This window comes from Mustela lutreola, chromosome 7, assembly GCF_030435805.1.
Source record: "Mustela lutreola isolate mMusLut2 chromosome 7, mMusLut2.pri, whole genome shotgun sequence".
Classification (NCBI taxonomy): Eukaryota; Metazoa; Chordata; class Mammalia; order Carnivora; family Mustelidae; genus Mustela; species Mustela lutreola.
The window spans coordinates 143,358,577-143,377,391 of NC_081296.1; the positions used below are offsets into that span (position 1 = coordinate 143,358,577).

At 45.8% G+C, this 18,815-nt stretch overlaps 1 protein-coding gene and 1 pseudogene across 1 annotated transcript; one reads left to right on the top strand and one right to left on the bottom strand.

The window, feature by feature from the left end:
* Positions 1-870: 870 nt before the first annotated feature.
* Positions 871-18,411, bottom strand: SERPINA11 (serpin family A member 11). Its single transcript, XM_059183011.1, has 5 exons — positions 18,128-18,411; positions 14,349-14,997; positions 6,948-7,221; positions 3,302-3,449; positions 871-1,219 (listed from the first exon to the last, which is right to left on the bottom strand). Exons 2-5 carry the CDS (start codon positions 14,992-14,994, stop codon positions 1,016-1,018), a joined length of 1,272 nt encoding a protein of 423 aa, XP_059038994.1. The 5' UTR covers positions 14,995-14,997; positions 18,128-18,411; the 3' UTR covers positions 871-1,015.
* Positions 7,917-9,284, top strand: LOC131835434 (ubiquitin-ribosomal protein eL40 fusion protein-like; annotated as a pseudogene).
* Positions 18,412-18,815: the final 404 nt, after the last annotated feature.

An 18,815-nucleotide genomic window follows, 5' to 3' on the forward strand; every position in this document is an offset into this window, starting at 1 on the left:
GGTTAATTTTCCCATCACACTTTGTCCACAGCCATATGTGTTTGTGGGCATACAGCTACTAACTCCAGTCTCCAGGGCAACGTCCACACTGCTTATCTGGCCTCCAAAGCCTTTGAACTCCAAATGCCTCTTGAGCATTACCTTCCACTGTTATCCAACATCAACTTTCTATTACTGCAAAACTGGGTCTCTCTCTTTCTCTCTCTCTCTTTCTTTTTTTTTTTTTTTTATCAGAACTTAATTTTCCTTTCTTTCCTCACTGCCCCCGCCCACAGAGGGTCTCCTCCACCCTCCCCCAAACTGCCTTACCCTCTTATCTTTTGTTTAAAACCTACCTGGTTTTGAGGATCCAACTCAGGTCTGACCTTCTTAGGGTGTGTATGAGTGTTTCTTCCAAAGGCACCTTTCAGGATGACTCCTTCCTAGACACATACCACCCACAGCCACTCTCTAGTCTTGGCACTGATGTCATTGTAGGGGTGTGGGGATGGGTATTTCCACAAACATGACACATACATGCAGCAAAGTTGGCATCCCACTGAGTTTCCCCATTAGATTTGGACAGATGCCTCCTTGAGACCAGAGGGGCACATTTGTGGTTCACAGACTCCAATAGCTAAAGATGCCCCATTGCAACCGGATACTGTCCCCAAATTCATCCCACTGACCAAGTTTGTGCCCACCTGGCCATGTGAACCCTCTCATGTTCTTTGATCTTGGGTTTACCCTTGGCCAGTTGACCTCCCGTGCTACATCAGTCCATTATCACACCCCCTTCTTAGAGCATGATTTGGAGCCCTGACCCTAGTCCCAGTCTCCCCTGAAGGTGACCTATTCTCAACCTTCCCTTGTAAACACTGCACCTCAATGTTCACACAACCCAAAGTCAAATTTATTAGGATATTTGCACATGTATTAGCTGGTCCTCACTGCAGCCTATGGTACAGGCTGGTGCTGGCCTTTCTGATTGTTCAGGAGAGTGGGAGACAAGCTGCCACCTGGCCTCCCACTGTGGTCACCCTGCAGCAGGGTTGACGACTTTGCCCAGGAAAAGCAAGCTCTGCGTGGTCACCTCCCACAGGAGCACCAGGAAAGGCCGGTTGAAATGGGTCTGGGGGGCCGACGTTGCATTCAGAGCCTGGGGCTGGGAGAGGAGGCCGGAGGCAGCCCCTGCCCGGGTTCCCCACACATTCATGTCCATTGTCGCCTTGTGTGACACCTGGAGGAGGAGATGGGGACAGAGCCAGTGTCAGCTCAGGGTGCTCTCAGGGGCCAGATCCCACATGTGTGGTTCTAGGGAGCTGCAGGGAGTCACCCCCTCAGGTCCCAGGGCCCTGTCTTCCTAGGAGGCAATGCCAGCCTTCACTGCTTCAGCCTCTTCCCGGCATTTTCTCCCTGCCACCACTGCATCCTTGGGGATGGCCTTAACAGTGCTGTTTGCTCTCTGGCAAACCACAGATGAGCCTGAGCAGGGCATGCAGAAATCAGGTTGCAAACTCCCAACAGCAAGTTTTAGGAGCGTGCTGGAAACACCTGGGCACCGGGATCCTGCTCTGAGCCTCACCCGCCAGGCCCTGCTCTGAGCTGCACGCACGTCTTTAACCCTTGCTGGCCTCTTCTTTTAAGATGACCTGCTTAGCCTAAATCAGTGGTTTTTAACATGAGTTCAGGGAACAGGGTTGTCTCATATGCCAAACCCTCTACCAGCTTCTGTAAGGATTCCTTTTTTAATTTTAATTTTTAAATTTAAATTCAATTAATTAACATAAAGTGTATTATTAGTTCCAGTGGTAGAGTTCAGGGACTCATCAGTTGCGTACAATACTCAGGGCTCATTGCATCACGTGCCCTCCAAAATACCTGTTACCCAGATACTCCAACCTCCTCAACCCCCCTCCAGAATTCCTTTTTTTAAAACTGTCACCTTCACATACCATTTTAGGAAGAAAGGATTCTGAAGCTTTAAAAAAGGGTTGAAACATTTTGGCCTGACAAGCCTTTTCGTTCCTAAAAAGTTCTATGAAGAGACACACCTAGCATTTAAGGTCACTGCTAAAGGAATTCTTTAAAAGGTGATGTTATTTCTTCTCCTTCTTGTTCACCCTGTCCACCACGGGCATACACACACGCACACACACACACACACACACATGCATTCATGTGCACACACAGGACCCCATCCCTATTGCCTTGGTTCAAGTTCCTAATCTCAGCTGGCCTTTCACAAGCAAAAGACAGAAAACCTTCCTTATGAAATTCTTAGCAAAGGGGAACCTGGGTGGTGCAGTTGTTTTACCAACCAGCTCTTGGTTTGAGGTCAGGTCATGATCTCAGGGTTATGAGATGGAGCCCCACAGAGCCTGATGATGGGGTTCAATCCCAAATCTGCTTGAGTTCTCTCTCCCTCTCCCTCTGTGCTCTCTCTCTCAAATAAATAAATAACTACATTTTTAAAATGAAATTCTTGGCAAAGCCTCAAACAACAATTAATGACTCTATCCTAAAACAGAAAAGATAGAGCAGGGAAGGAAAATTACATTGTTATACCCAGCTATTAGCTCTCCTTTCCTAGTAGAGTCATGGATTCCCAGCCATGCCCTGTAACTGGTAATGCCTCCTACAGGAGGAGACCAGAAACTGCCCCCCTCCCAAAATGATGGCCATCTTGACTATGGGATTTGCTTTAGCCAGGGACACGTGACTGGCCTTGGCATAACCCAGAGTGAAAAGAAATGTGAAAAGCCATCCTACAGTTTCTCTTACTTTTTACCCATTGCCCTGCGAGTGTCATGTCCCAGATAGGGACTCCTCCTTTCACCTGCATCCTGGAGGGGAGAAGCAATGGGAAGTAGGTCTGTAGCCCCATGGTCATGACACACTTCGGACATGGAACATAAATAAGAAGTAAGCCTGTTCGGGCTCCGAGATTTGGGGGGATGTTTGTCTCTGTAGCAAGGCTGACACATCTTGCCTTCATGCCTCACTACTCTCTATAACTATGACAAAGAAAGAGTTTCACTGCCTGCCCTGGAGGAAGTATAAGGAATGAAGACAAAGCTAATCCCCACTACAGAAATTTTGGGTCCATGGATGACCCCAAATGCATGTCTACTTTATACAGCACTCAGTGTTCCTGCTCTGAAGAATCCAGAGGAGAGACAGAAAGGGAACTTCTTGTGAAAAGAAGCCTCATAGATTGGAATCAAGACCCAGAATGGGAAAAAGAAAGAGAAACTTGACTTTCAAATGCACACTTCAGAGGAGAAAAGACCCTCTCCTCCGTCCATGTTCACCACCTTACCCGAGAGATGGTTTGGTTGAGCTGTTCAGTGATTCCTGATAAGTCAGCTTCTAACTTGAAGATGTTGTTGAGACCGATGTGGGGAAGTATTTCTTCAAGGTTATATGTCCCAGAAATGGAAAACCTTGGCAGATGTAAATCCAGGAGGCTGCAGAGAGAACCAGCCAGAGAGCCCATGCTTTCAGGTTACATGGGCTGCTCCCACCCTGTCTGTGGGCAGTCTGAGCTTTGGGAAGAAGTGTTTCCCAGAAGGAGGGGGATCTGGTCCTACCACAACACTCCCCACTGTACCAAAACATTCCAGAAACCCAGACCCCCCTTCTTTTCACACCTTGCAGGCCTCTTGTGTCTGGATCTGAGAAGACTCCTGGCATGTCCATGTGTCTTCATCTCTGGGACGTTTATGGAGGACTTCTTCCATGCCAGACATCGGGCAATGGATTTTACAAGGCGTAACTGATCAGATCCAAAGAATAACCATGCAGGGGAAATACTGCCCATGTTTTCCCACCTCCATGTCTGGTTCATTGGCAGGTTCTGCTGGCTCCACTTCTCAACTGTATCCTAAATCCAGCTCCTGGCAATGCCCCCGGAAACTGTCCACTCTTACTGTCTGAGTTTTGGGCCATTGATCTGAAGAGAGATGGAGTGTGTAGACTGTGGGCCACTCTCTGTCCTGAGATTGCCCTTGCCATCGGATCACTGCACTGCCATCGGTAAATTCACTGCCTGCGGTGAAGTTTTATTTGACACTGAGCAAATCTGACCTTTTCTTCTTGGGATTGTTCTTCTAGATTATTGTTTCACAGTTGTCAGGGCAGGGGGCCCTGCAAGTCTGGCCAGGTAATAACCTGCTTGGAAACTTCTGCCTCTGATGAGTTCAGATTAGATAGCCTAAATCAGCTTAGAGATTCATTGCCAGCTAACTTCTGGGATAATGTGAGTGTCCAGATGTCTAATCAAAGGGATCAAGGGGAGGTCAGGTGTCAAACACTAAAGAGGAGGGAAAGGATATGGAGAACAAAAAACAAAGCTACCTTGGCCCACTTGGCAAATTTTGCACAGGCAGCCCTTGTGGGCAGGCCCAAGACATGGAGGGGTCTGAGCGGAGTCTAGCACAGGAGCCTGCTAGAGAGCCCTGCACACAGCAGGTGTTCAACCCATGTAAATGAAAAATGAACAGTTAGTGGGGATAATGATTCCCCTGGACAAGTGAACCTTCTTCACAGCTCAACAGAGGGAAGCCTGGCAGTCTGAAGTTTTCATGTTGGAAATCCCATTAACATGCTGCTGTGATATTATAACTCTCTGGCACGAGACACAGTAACAGCGTGCCCTGTTAAATCATCTGAGATTTCGAAAAATAACTTGGGTTGGTTTTGTTTTTTGAAGGTCAAAGTGAGAGGCCAAAACAGACCTTCCTGGGTTTCCTGGGTGGTTCAGCCCAATAAGTGTCTGTCTGACTCTTGATCTTAGCTCAGATCTTGATCTCAGGGTCATGAGTTCAAGTCCTGCATTTGCTCCATGCTGAACATGAAGCCTACTTAAAAACAAAAACAAAAACAAAAAACTCCAGACCTTCCTGAGGGAAAAATCTAGAAGATTCTGTGGTAGTTCCTCCTCTGCTGGGGGAAGGGACAGGTTCCCCCCAAAAGACCTAGAGAATATGGAGCTGGAATCAGAAACTGATCATTGCCATGTAAGTTCATAGACAATAGGAATAGTCTCTTATCCTGATCTCTGTCCTTGACTTGTATCTTTTTTATTTGGTATTTGAATCTCTGCCCAAATACGAACACATTTTCCTATCCCTCAGTGTGGTTGGGGAGCTGAGGGAAGGCTTTTGTGGGTACTAGGGTTGATTGGTGTCTACCAACTGCTGGTGGGTTAAGATGAAAGTGGCCATCAAGAGCTTTGGTCTGTACACCCTCCCTCTGAACTGGGGGTGGGGGGAGGGGTCCTGTGACTACTCTGACCCAAAGCATATAGCAGAAGAGACACTTTGGAGCCCAGATCTTAAGAGAGCAGGAACTTTCACTTCCTATCATTTGGAACACTCCTTCCTGGAGCCCTGAGCTGCCATATAACAACATCAATTATGCTGAACCAGTGTGCAGGAGCCCAAGCTAGCCTCATGGAGATGCTACAGGGAGAGAGAGAGAGAGAGGGAGAGAGAGAGAGAGAGACCTGCTCAGCCCTTATCTGAGCAGCCAGCTAAATCAGGCACGAGACAGCCCATAGAAAAGCCTTCAATGCTCCAGCCATAGCCAGTATCCAACTCCAGTGCAGGAAAGCCTCACATTAGAACCACAAGGCTGAGCCCAGTCCACCCACTGAACAGAGAGAGATAATAGATATTTTTTTCATGCCATTCCATTTTGGGGTGGCTTATTATGCAGCAAGAGGCAATTAGGACTCAAGGCCAAATGTTGTATCAGAGCTCTCCTGAAATAAGATAGATCCCATGAAAGGGTTACCTAGAAAATGGAGTCTAAAAAAAAAAAAAAAAATTGTAAGGAAAACCACAAACTGAAAGGTGAGATAAAAGGTGGTGGGGGTTGAGATCCCATAAAACTAGCACTTTGATTCTTACAATACTCTTCTTGGTATTTAATTTCATTAAGAAATATTTTAATAAAAATAAGGGTATTTTTTTTCAAAGAGGACCTATCAAAAATACTGCTAGCCATCAATAATTGAGCAATGTTAGCCAAACATTGGGCAGGGTGGGGGGTGCGCTCTGACTGCAAGTCAGAGATAAAGTAATTGACCTAGCTTTATCTCTCCTCCATACTTCAATAAATGCCAAATTGAAGATTTACCTAACCAGGTCTCTAAGTCCTTCTTCATGACCAAGTTAATAAATGACCAAGAACCTCCTTATTAAATTGGATATGGACTATTTTGTCAACAAGGCTACACATTTTGGTGCTGTTTTATTTCTGCCTTCTTGGCCAACATCTTGGAGCTGAAACAGTCCCCACTCCTTAGCACTGTGGGGGCCAACTCAAGTTTACAGTTCTACAAACCTGCTTCCAACTTATCCAAATCCTTTACCTCTCACTCTTATTTATTAAGCATCATACAACCCTGGAGGTACACTAGCAAATTGTGCGATTGAATAAAACCTACACTTTTCGTTTAGATTCTTCCAACTGTAATACATGTAATAGTATCACCTTTTCTACATTTTGGTCAAACAATTTTTTACATAAAGTAAAAAAAGAGGGGCTCTTTTAAGAAATATATACTGTTGCGTGGGAGTCATAATTACTCTTAATAATTATCCTTAATCTGATTTTTTTTGTTATACTTCTCTACCTTCTGGTAGTAAATTATTATGGAATAAGGGAGAAACAAGAGGAAAGAAGGTTGGCCAGAAAAACACTCAGGAAGGGATAAGAATTATTAACACCTGGTGAGCACTTATCATGACCAATCTCAAAGGTTTATATGTGAGAACTTGGTCAATCCTTTTACCAACCCAATGTAGCAGTGATTATGGCTTCATCTTACCCACATACTTAGTTAAAGGGCAAGATGATGAGCCAGACCTAGGGGTTAGGCTTTTACAGTTGGTGTTGATCAAGGCCTTGTCTGGATTCTTGAACCAAGTCTGCTGGAGTCCTTCTGCTCTGACACTTACCTGGGCAGAAGCCACTGATCCCATTTCCTCAGGGTCTCTGGCTGCAGAGCTGCCTCCACCTGTTCCATTTTCCCTGGGTCAGGTAGGATAAGCAGAGCCAGGGCGTTTCCACTGTATTCTATCTGGAGGACAGTGCAAGCCATTTCTTGATCATAGAAGAGCCTGTGCATTTCCTTTTGGTGCATCATGGGAATGCGGAGGGAGGTCCTCTCATCCACAAAGAAGCTCTCTTGCTTCTGGGTCTGGTAGCGATTGAAAGGATGCTTCCACTTAGCTTAGGACACAAAATCCATAAAACTATGAGAACACACTGCAGGAGAGCAACTCTGGGTAGACATACACTAAGCCACACTGGTTCCATGACTTCCTCTTCGATATACATAAATATGAGGTGGATACAGAATCAGGGGCCAGAAGTTAGGGCTGGCTCAGCCACTAGAGTGAGTCCCCAGAGTTAGGCTCTAATGGTCTATAATTTTGTTCCATTCTAGTTCAACTTTGCTTTCAAGAAGCTAAAAGGTATTTCCATTTACTAACTATCTTCCATGTGCAAGGCATTATCTCTTTAGTTTTTCATGAACATTAATATTAAACAAGTATTATGACCTCCATGTCAACAATGAGAAACTTATTCCCTGTGAATTTAGAGAAACATATCCAATCTGCAGAGCCATTAGATGGTAGAGCAGGGACTGGGGCTTGACTGGCTCCACAGGTCATGTTCTTTGCAAACATTGACTTGACCCCTCTCTGCCCTGCCTTGAAACAGCAACCCTCTACAGAGAAGGTCAAGAGCCACCCCCCCCCCCTTGAACTTCCCAGTATTCAAACTAAAAAACGAGAAAGAATTCAGTTAATAAAATGTTAAATATAATGCAAAAGCTCTTTATGACACAGAAACAGAGAATCTGTTGTTCACAGCCATGTTCATGTGTGTAATAGTTTCTCTCTTTCTACTTAACAATCTCCATGCACAACGGCCTCCAGGCTTGACCTCCTGAAAGCACTGGTCTTGCTGATGAAAGCTGGCTCATCTTGTTCTTCTTGCCCACCTCCTCTCACTGACCATGCATTGCTGATTCTACCTCCAAAGTGGCACCTTCATCCACAGCTGCCATCTTACTTACTTTGAACTGCTTCAGGAACTTCCTGACTTTTCTCTGCTCTCCCACCCTTCATCCCCTCCAAACCATTTTCCAAATTGTAGCCAGACTGATTTTTTTTTAAACAAATGTAATCATGTCACTCTACTGCTTCCAATATCTTGGTCATCCTGGGGTCCTACAGATAAAGTACAGGATTCTCAACACAGTTCCTCCTTACTTTTTTATTGCAACTCTTGGTACTGTCCCCTAGGCATTATGCTATTGTGTTCTATGTTCTAGTCCAACTAAATTCATTTCATTTCCTTGAAAATGCAAAGGTTTCTCTTTTCCTTGGATGTCGGCACATGCTGGTTTTTCGACCTGAACCCTCTTCTCCACACCTTTCCCGCAACCTTTTTGCCTGAGTAAATCCAGCTCATTCTTCATGTCTCAGCTTAGATGTCTCCTCTTCCAGGAAACCTTTTCTTACTCCCCAAATCTGGAGAGGTGTACCTTTTGAGAGCTCCATGGCACCCATATCTACTCAATCAAGCATCACTTTCCCATTGAGTTGCAATTGCCTTTTTACTTATTGTACTTATTTGCCTATTTTCCTTTTACTCTGAACTACACAAGGGTAAGAAAATTATCTTATTCATAAATTTTTCTAAGATGCTAGCTAAGGCCCTGAACTGTAGTCAGTCTTGTTGTATGTTTTTGAACATTAATGAATGCCATTCCTAGACACCTCAAACACAAGACCTATGTTTAACTTGAAATCATTCATGCAGCAAACATTCAAAACATACTCGACCCCTCTTTTTCTTCAACAAGGTATCTAAGTGGTTTCGTGGTGGTGGTGGCCTTGTGGCAGAGATAGAGAAGCAGATCTTTGCAAAGACCCTGATGGGCAAGACCATCACCCTCGAGGTCAAGCCCAGTGATACCATTGAGAGTGTGAAAGCCAAAATCTAAGACAAGGAGGACATCTCGCCTCACCTGCACTAATCTTTGTTGGAGGATGGCCTCACTCTCACAGACTCCAATATCCAGGAAGAATCTTCCCTGTACTTGGTGCTTCGCCTGTGGGGTGGTATCATGTAGCCTCCCTTCTGTCAACTGGCCCAGAAATACAATTGTAGCTATGATCTGCCACAAGGGTTTTGCTCACCAGCACCTCCACACCATCAACTGACCCAAGAAGAATTATGGCCATACCAACAAAATATGCCCCCAAAAGAAAGTCAGATAAGGCCACTCCACTGGCTCTTCCTTTGTCCAAAGGGAAGCCTCCAGCCTGAGCACCAAGGCCCCAGAGCCTTAATATAAGTCTCCTATTCATTGATTAGAAAAAAAAATTTAAAAAATAAAATATACTTGACCCTGTGTCAGACTCTGGAGAATTAAAAATGATTAAGACTTAAGACCTTGACGTGAGGCAGGAATCTATCAAAATCCTAGAGGAGAACATAGGCAGTAACCTCTTTGACATCGGCCACAGCAACTTCTTTCAAGATATGTCTCCAAAGGCAAAGGAAACAAAAGTGAAAATGAACTTTTGGGACTTCACCAAGATCAAAAGCTTCTTCACAGCAAAGGAAACAGTCAACAAAACAAAGAGGCAGCCCATGGAATGGAAGAAGATATTCACAAATGACACTACAGACAAAGGGCTGATATCCAAGATCTATAAAGAACTCCTCAAACGCAACACACACAAAACAGATAATCACATCAAAAAATGGGCAGAAGACATAATAGACACTTCTCCAAAGAAGACATACAATGCCTAACAGACATGAAAAAATGTTCATCATCATTAGCCATCAGGGAGATTCAAATCAAAACCACATTGAGATACCACCTTACACCAGTTAGAATGGCCAAAACTAACAAGAGAGTAAACAACATGTGTTGGAGAGGATGTGGAGAAAGGGGAACCCTCTTCCACTGTTGGTGGGAATGCAAGTTGGTGCAGCCACTTTAGAAAACAGTGTGGAGATTCCTTAAGAAAAAAAAAAAAATAGAGCTTCCCTGGTGCAATTGCACTACTGGGTATTTACCCCAAATATACAAATGTAGTGAAAAGAAGGGCCATCTGTACCCCAATGTTCATAGCAGCAATGGCCACAGTTGTGAAACTATGGAAAGAACGAAGATGCCCTTCAGTGGACAAATGAATAAGGAAGATATGATCCATATATACAATGGAGTATTACGCCTTCACCAGAAAGGATGAATACCCAACTTTTGCATCAACATGGACAGGACTGGAGGAGATTATGCTGACTGAAATAAGTCAAGCAGAGAGAGTCAATTATCATACCATTTCACTTACTCATAGAACATGAGGAATAACACAGAGGACATTGGGAGATGGAGAGGAGAAGTGAGTTGGGGGAAATCGGAGGGGAAGACAAACCATGAGAGACTGTGACTCTGAGAAACAAACTGAGGGTTTTGGAGGGGAGGGGGGTGGGGATTGGGTGAGTCTAGTAGTGGGTATTATGGAGGGCACGTATGACATGGACCAGTGAGTGCGGTGCATAAACAATGAGTTCTGGAACACTGAAAAATAAAATAAAATGACAAAATAAGAATAAAAAAAAAAGGCTTAAGACCTTGAGACTTCTGATCAATGTCATAGACTTAGTTAAAGCAGAAAACCTGTTTTTTTTTTTTTCTGCATAAACACACAGAGAAGCTGGACAAAATAATGGCTGAATAAACAAACAAACAAATAAATAATCTCTGAGATAAAAAATAAGAATCAAAGCTTCCGGGTACAAAGCTGGAGTGTGTAACTCTGATTTAGAACCAAAGTCATCTGGCTCTCAGGTTATCAGAATCAGATACAGCCCCAGGGGTGGTATTTAATGTCTTCTCAGGGGACATAAATAAAACTCAGGCCCACACGTAGAACTGATCTCTCTGCAGAGTCAAAAGCTAAGAAAAGCAGTCCCTTCCCCATCTGGGAAGCTTGGATTAAAAAACTCTGCCCAGCAGCCCAGGTTGAGTTAGGACAGGTCACTCCATTTCCAGGTAGAAGTGGAGGGGAAGAGTCACTTGCTCTGGGCTTTTTGTTTTTACTACTCATGCAGTGTAGGAACTCTCCAATCTAAGACTGGTCTATGTTCTCATTAATTCTTCAGTTCAGGGACTCCCCAACTTAGAAATTACATGAAACAGGCAAACATATCAAAAAATTGGAAGAAGATATTAACAGACACTTCTCCCATCAAGACATACAAATGGCTATCAGACACATGAAAAAATGTTCATCATCATCAGCTCTCAGGGAGATTCAAATTAAAACCACATTGAGATATCACCTTACACCAGTTAGAATGGCCAAAATTAACAAAACAGGAAACAACATGTGTTGGAGAGGATGTGGAGAAAGGGGAACCCTCTTACACTGTTGGTGGGAATGCAAGTTGGTGCAGCCTCTTTGGAGAACAGTGTGGAGATTCCTCAAGAAATTAAAAATAGAGCTTCCCTATGACCCTGCCATTGCACTCCTGGGTATTTACCCTAAGGATACAGATGTCGTGAAAAGAAGGGCCATCTGTACCCCAATGTTTATAGCAGCAATGGCCACAGTCGCCAAACTATGGAAAGAACCAAGATGCCCTTCAACGGATGAATGGATAAGGAAGATGTGGTCCATAGACACTATGGAGTATTATGCCTCCATCAGAAAGGACGAATACCCAACTTTTGTAGCAACATGGACGGGACTGGAAGAGATTATGCTGAGTGAAATAAGTCAAGCAGAGAAAGTCAATTATCATATGGTTTCACTTGTTTGTGGAGCATAACAAATAGCATGGAGGACAAGGGGCGTTAGAGAGGAGAAGGGAGTTGGGGTAAATTGGAAGGGGAGGTGAATCACGAGAGACTATGGACTCTGAAAAACAATCTGAGGGGTTTGAAGTGGTGGGGGTGTGGAAGGTCGGGGTACCAGGTGGTGGGTATTGTAGAGGGCACGGATTACATGGAGCACTGGGTGTGGTGAAAAAATAATGAATACTGTTTTTCTGAAAATAAAAAAATTGAAAAAATTTTTAAAAAATTAACAAATAAATTAAAAAAAGGAAGGCATAAATTTAACAAGAGTGGGTCATTATGACAAAAATGATAGGTAGATTTGAGAAAAATAGGATGTCAAAGTGAAAATATAGTCAACGAAGTTGAAAATTCAGTAGATGGGTGAAACACTAGATACTAATTCTGTTGAGAGAATTAGTAAAAGGGAAGAGGAGCTGAAGAAATCAGCCAGATGTCAGCACAGAGAGACAAAGAGAAGTTTTCAAGGGAGCAAGAGATATAAAAGATGAACCTGGAGTGTCTTGTCGTTCCAGAAATAAGGAAGTGCTCTAAAAAGAAAAAAAAAAAAAGAGTCGGCAATGATGAGGCCATGTCAAGGGATGCAGGAACCGATGGAAGGATCTTCTCATGGTCAATGTTAGAAAATTTTAAGCCAAGGGTGCCTGGGTGGCTCAGTGGGTTAAGCCTCTACCTTCGGCTCAGGTCATGATCTCAGGGTCCTGGGATCGAGTCCTGCATTGGGCTCTCTGCTTGGCAGGGAGCCTGCTTCCTCCTCCTCTCTCTCTCTTTCTCTGCCTACTTGTGATCTCTCTCTGTCAAATAAAAAAAAAAATAAAGTCTTTAAAAAAAAAAGAAAGAAAATTTTAAGCCACAAAGCTAAGTAGCAGTAGATTACAACCTCAAATATAAAATAAATATCCTTGAGTCCATAATGATGTAAGTCAGTGATTGAATAAATAAATGCAAGCAAAAAGAAAAATCTCCCATACAGAAGAATTCCAAATACTTTAGGTAGATTCCCCCCTTCTCATGGATATGGAGCATAACACCCCAGTCTCTGAGTATGGGATATATGCAGTGACCTCCATCAATGGGGAAAAGGTAACTTTGCAACAGAGAAATCTGACAAGCATGACCTCAGCCAGATGGCCAAAGTCAACATCAACGGTGATAAGTCATGCTGATAATATGCATCCTTGGCTTAATGTGATAAAAATGGCACTCCCTCTCCATGGCCCTCCTCCCCACGTGCCCTCACTCCAGTCCTCATGAGGAAAAAACGGGCAAACAATCCCAACTGAGAGACATGCTACAGAGTGTCTGGCTGGTACTCTTCAAAATCAGCAAGGTCATTGAGAGCAAGGAAAGTCTGAGAAACTGTCAGAGTGCAGAGGGGTGTACTCTGACATGATGACTAAATGTAATGTGGATCCTGGAACAGACAAAAACACCAGGTGAAAACAAAGGACTTTGGAACAGACCTGTGTTTAAAAAGTGGAAGAATTCATTTTCCTAGGATCATCACAGAGATACATGCTATTAAATCAAGAAATAACATGAGTAGAAAAAAGGAGCCCCACAAGTATGACATGCTCAATGCCACAGCCAAAATAAGCTAACAAGCTATGTATATGAATTAAGATATGGGGAGCCTGGGTGGCTCAACTGGTTAATGGTCCAACTTTGGTTTCAGCTCAGGTCATGGTGCCAAGGTTGTCCCAAGGTCCCAAGGACAGAGCCCCGTGTCAGGCTTCATACTCAGCAGAAAGTCTGCTTGAGATTCTCTCCCTCCCCCCTCTGCCCCTCTCCTTCCCACCCCCAACTCTCTCTTTCTAAAATAAATAAATAAATCTAAAAAAAAGATGTGGTGAGAACAGTAACACCTTAGTGCGAGATCATTTGTACAGATGATACCATTCTCATAAAATTGAGAACACATGCAGTGCATTAAACAGGGTCATGGATACTTAATGTGTTCAGGGTGGGAACACATGGAGGAGAGGGTTGCGTGTCATCCCCTAGGATACTGGTTGCCTCTGGGGAGGGACGGAAGGAGGCAAATGGGGCCAGGGAAAGGTTAAAAAGGAACTAAAATCCCTGCAATATGGTAGTCCTGAAAAAAATAAAAATCTGAAGCAAATTTTAAAATGTTAATATTTCTCCCTTCTTGGTGGGGATTTTGTATTATCCTCTGTATATTTTTCTGTGTTCAAAATAGATAATAAAAAAAGTAAAATTTTTCTTAAAAAAGGGGTTATTCCTAAAAGCGTATGATGGAATGTTGAACAAAAGAAGATCAGGATAAAAAAGAACAGAAGAAACATGGCAAGAGAAAACAAGTACTGATAAATTAGGACGTAGTCTGATAGGAAGGTTGTGTCAGTACATAGGGAGGAACAGCTGCAAGCCTTGAGGACAGGTGGCTTCCAGGGGCATGACTGCAGGTGGTGGAGGTGACAGTGCTGCTGCCCGAGCCAGCCCTCACCTTTGAAGAAGATGTAATTCAGGAGAATCATGAGCGTGTCTTGCGTGAACTCCTGGAGGCTGTCCGCCACCTGCCCGTACGTCTGCTTTCTCACGTACTCATTGATCTGCCTCCTGGTCATGGCCGAGTCCGTGAAGTTGGCAGAAAACGCAAATGCTCCGTACAGCTCCCTGATCGTGTCCAAAAAGGGCTGCCGAGGTTTCCATTGCTTGTCCAGGAACAAGGAGTTGCCTACTTTCAGCTCCAGTTTGGGGCTGGGCAGGTCAAGGGTGTGGATGAGGCTTTGGAAACCCCGGTGGATGTCAGCTTCTGGGATCTCTGTGAGGTTGAAGCCGAGGCCCTCCAGGATCTGAGCTGGGGTGTCAGCCTGGGCCCCAAGAGAGAGCAGGGCCAGGGAGGTAGAGATGCTCACGGGGGAAAAGAAGATGTTTCCCGAGGTTTCCGCGGCCAGCTGCTTGTACAAACGCAAGGCAAAGTTGGTGATGGTGGGTGTGATCTTGTGGTAGGCGGGGGTCTCTGGCACGGAGAGCTGGTCACTGGGGGCCCGAGGCACCCCCAGACTCTTGTCTCCATGGGCAGGAAAGGGCTGACAGTAGACAGAGGACAGGATCCCTGCTCCCAGCAGCCACAGCCAGGCTGGACCCATCCTCTGAAAAGAAGATGTTGAACAAGTCATTCTGCTTCATAAATAACTTTGGTGCTCCCCATTGCTCGCACGGTGAACCTCACATCCAAACTGTACCCCACACAGCTACCATGAGGGTCCCTGCAGGGGATGAGGCTACAGGCTGAGCAGCAGCCTTCAATCTGCTTGATGTAGTCATCGTCTGTCTACAAGATTTTGTTGAGAAAAGCACTCTGGGCTCTAAAAACAAAATTCCACTGTTTATTCTCCCTCTCTCCCTCTCACTTCCTCCCTCCCCCCTTCCTTCCTTCCTTCCTTTTTCTTTTCTTTCTTCTTTCTAGGCATTCTTGGAATCACTCATGAACTTTCAAGGACTGGGAGTGGCCACAGAGCGGAGGCTCAGGGCACCGTGACAGAGAGTGAGGCTGGGCCTTGCTAGAACCCAGGTGTGGCCCTTCCCATCACTCTCACCAGGGGGAGGGGAGAGGAGGGTGTGTGCAGCTCCCGGGTCAGATCCTCCAAGAAAGGGGAGTGCCCTCTCCTCTTCTGGTTTTTCATTAGCTGAAGTGTTGAGGTGGTGGGGAGACACAGGGACCTGGTGGATGGGGGCCGCCCATGAGGGGCGCCTGGAGCCCGGATGGATGGGTCAGCTCTGTCCCCATCAAACTTGGCATCTCGAGCTCCCCTTGTCACATGCAGCGGTGGAAAACTATATCTTAATTGACTCAGTTTCAGGGAAGAGGTCTGGTATGGGTTGAATTGCATAACCCCAAATTCGAATGTGGAAGCTCAAACCCCCGTATCTCAGAGTGTTTGTCTGGAAATGGGGCTGTTGAGGTGTACTTGCTTAAGACGAGGTCGTTAGATGGGCCCTAATCTAATAGGACCGGTGTCCTTCTAAGGGGGCATTTGGGCCCAGACATGCACACAGGAAGAACGTGCTGTGAAGACAAAGGCAGAGATCGGGGTGATGCTTCCAGAACCAAGGATGCCAGAGATCGCCAGCAAACCCAGCAGCTCAGGGAGAGCTCTGCGGCAGGTTCTCCTGCCCAGTCTCAGAAGGAACGAGCCCCACGCCCAGCACCTAGATCTCTGACTTCCGAACTCCATGGTGACACGACGATCTATTTCTGTCATTGAAACTATCCAGGTTGTAGCGCTTTGTTGGGGGCAGCGTTAGGAAATGAACCCCATCTCTCCAGTACTTTAGGTCACAGAGTGGGGCCGAGAAGCCTTCTAGCTCTAGGGAGTGAAAGCGGTGCGGGAGTGGGAGAACCCTTCCTCAGGGCAGGGAAGGCAGCTCCAGCTCTAGGAGGTACTGCCGTGTAGACGCAGCTTATCTCTGCTCACTCTGGCCCGAGTCTGGCGCCCCTGTCCCTTTCAGGATCTCCACACACAGCCCTCGCACGCCGTCACAGAGCACGTGCTGTCACATGGCCGCGGGGACTCCCCCACACCTTGCTATCCCCAGTAAGGACAGCGCCGTCCCCTCGCTCCCGTCAGAACTGACTCTTCCACAGCTGACCACCCTCTCGTTGCTGTTCGCCGCTCTTGATAACGTTTCTGTCTTAATGGGCGCCTTTTGCCCAAACCAATGACCTCTGGCTCTGTTATAGATGCCACGGTGGTGTGGGAGAGATCATATTTGTAGACGGTTTATAGCACCCTGGGCCCTAAAAACCCCACAGGCCAGTTGCCGGGAGGGATGAATACAGCCTGCTTATCAGTTATGTGGAAATAAGTTTGCTGAGCAAAGTACTGCGGGCCATTTCCCAAGGCCAGGTCCTTCCTCCCTCTCCCAGAGCTCTCCTGGGCTCCCCTAACGACGGGTTCCATCCACGTTGGGAAGCGGACCGATTTAAAAATCCGTCTGCTCCTGGGGAAAATCAGAAATACAGCTGTAGTAAAACCGGTTCTGGTTTATTCTTTTTCTCCCACTGAACTCACCATGTTTACCCTTCCGAAACCCCAGTGATTCCCAGACTTGCAGAAGGCTTGTTTCCCAAAGAGGATGGAAAGTCACAGGGCTTGGGTTTGAATTAGACGTCGCGGTATCTCCCTGTGGGATCTGCACAAAGGAACCTCTCTGACCCGCAGTGTCCCCATTTACAAAAAGAAAAGGATAATGCGAAACTTCTGAGGGCCGGAGCACCTAAGGATTACAAGGCGTATGGTGTGGAACGCCCCTGATCAGTAGAAGGCAGGCAATGTGAATTTCCACCCCTGTCTACAGTTGTCTGGTGTAATTACACCCAATGTCTGTTTTTATTTCTTTTCTAGAAAGATCCGAGAGGAAAACTAAGAACTCCATCAGTTAATGGTAATATTCCCATACATTGTTTATTTTGTGCAAGGATATTAGATCCACCATCTCACAGGCTCTCAGCCGAATGTGTTCTCAAATACAGGGGGATGGTATTTGGGATCCGCTTAGAGTCTGGGGCAGGGGGTGTTCCTGAAATTTGATGGGAGAGAGAAAGCTCTCGAAATAACAGAGCGGTGACATGCAATGCAGAACAGTCTTGTGCAAATCCAGTGCCTTTGTCGAGAGATCGCTGATTCATGTCATTCAGTTGAATCCCTATGAGAACCTGAAGACACAGGGATTTGTACCCTTGCTGTGCCTACGGGGAAACTGGACTCAGGATCAAGATCAACACCTGTTAAGTGGCAGGAGCGTGATTCAGACTCTAGACAAGGGCTCCTGAAGTGCGAGCTTTTGCTACAACCCGTCTCAGGTAAATTTGTTACTGCAACGTTGTCATTTGCTTTGGGTTGTATCGTTCCCTTTTTTTTTTTTGTCTAACCACCAGGAGCCCTGGGAGTTCCTCTCTCAACATTTTTGTTGGCAAAGTTTTCCATAAAAGGTTATTTAAAACCTGAAGTTCCCACTTAGAGCCTTAGAAGCAGGGTATACCAGCACTTGTCCTTTCGGGGACTCAGTTCTCCCATCCTTGCTGCCAAAGCCAGAGAGAGAGAGGGAGGGGGAAAGAGAGAGAGAAAGAGAGAGACAGGGAGGGAGAGAGAAAGAGAAAGAGAAAGGAGAGAGAGAAGGAGATACAGAAAGACAGAAAGAGGGAGAGAAGGGAGAGAGAGAGAGAGAGGGAAGCACCCCCACCCTCACCTCCATTTCAGGCATAAGCATGCTACTCACAGAAAGCTCCCTGGGCTGGGGACCCCAGGTCTTCAGCACCGCGTGGCCTCCTACCTACAGGAAAGGCTGTTAGACGATCAGGGTGGCCCGGTCAATATTTGCCAGGTCAGTTCCTGGAACTGGACAAAGGCCATGTGCAGCCATCAGGAAGGGACCTTTTTTATTTGGAAGGATCTGCCCTGCTTGCCCATCCAACAAGCCGAGGGGATGGTGATTTTGGACCCCACTCCACTGGAGGGTACTGCAAGTCCCAGTGACAATGGCAGACGTCGCGATGTGGTTGCTGCGGACCCGTCACTGATCTGATCTGGGCAGTGATCTAGGCAGTGTTCTTTCCACATCACCCTAAGCGAAAAGACCGGGAGATGCTGACCCAACCTTGTCATGATCACCATTTCACAACACGTGAACCAAGCTGCCTTGCTGCTCACCCTGGTTGCGTACAGTGATGTGTGTCCATTGTTTCTCAGCAAAACTGGACGGAGAAAGAATGTGAGCGAGGCACAGTCAGTCCCACCTCACAGACGGGATGCTGAGGCTCTGGGAGGTTAAGTTACCTGCTCGAGAAGTGGGTGGCAAGGCTCCAGTGTTTTACGGATTCTCTACCATTCCCATATTTTTATGATATTTTAAATAAATATCACCTAGGTACAAAAAAAGAAAAAGACTGAAGGAAATTAGAACATAG

Bases quoted from the DNA above. Each gene is read 5' to 3' on its own strand.
- SERPINA11 (XM_059183011.1), bottom strand. From the start codon at position 14,994: ATGGGTCCAGCCTGGCTGTGGCTGCTGGGAGCAGGGATCCTGTCCTCT. The intron at 7,222-14,348 runs GTGAGGGCTGGC...TTGTGTCCTAAG, and splicing joins GAATTACATCTTCTTCAAAG to CTAAGTGGAAGCATCCTTTC. The intron at 3,450-6,947 runs GTAAGTGTCAGA...TTCTCTCTGCAG, and splicing joins GATCAGTGGCTTCTGCCCAG to CCTCCTGGATTTACATCTGC.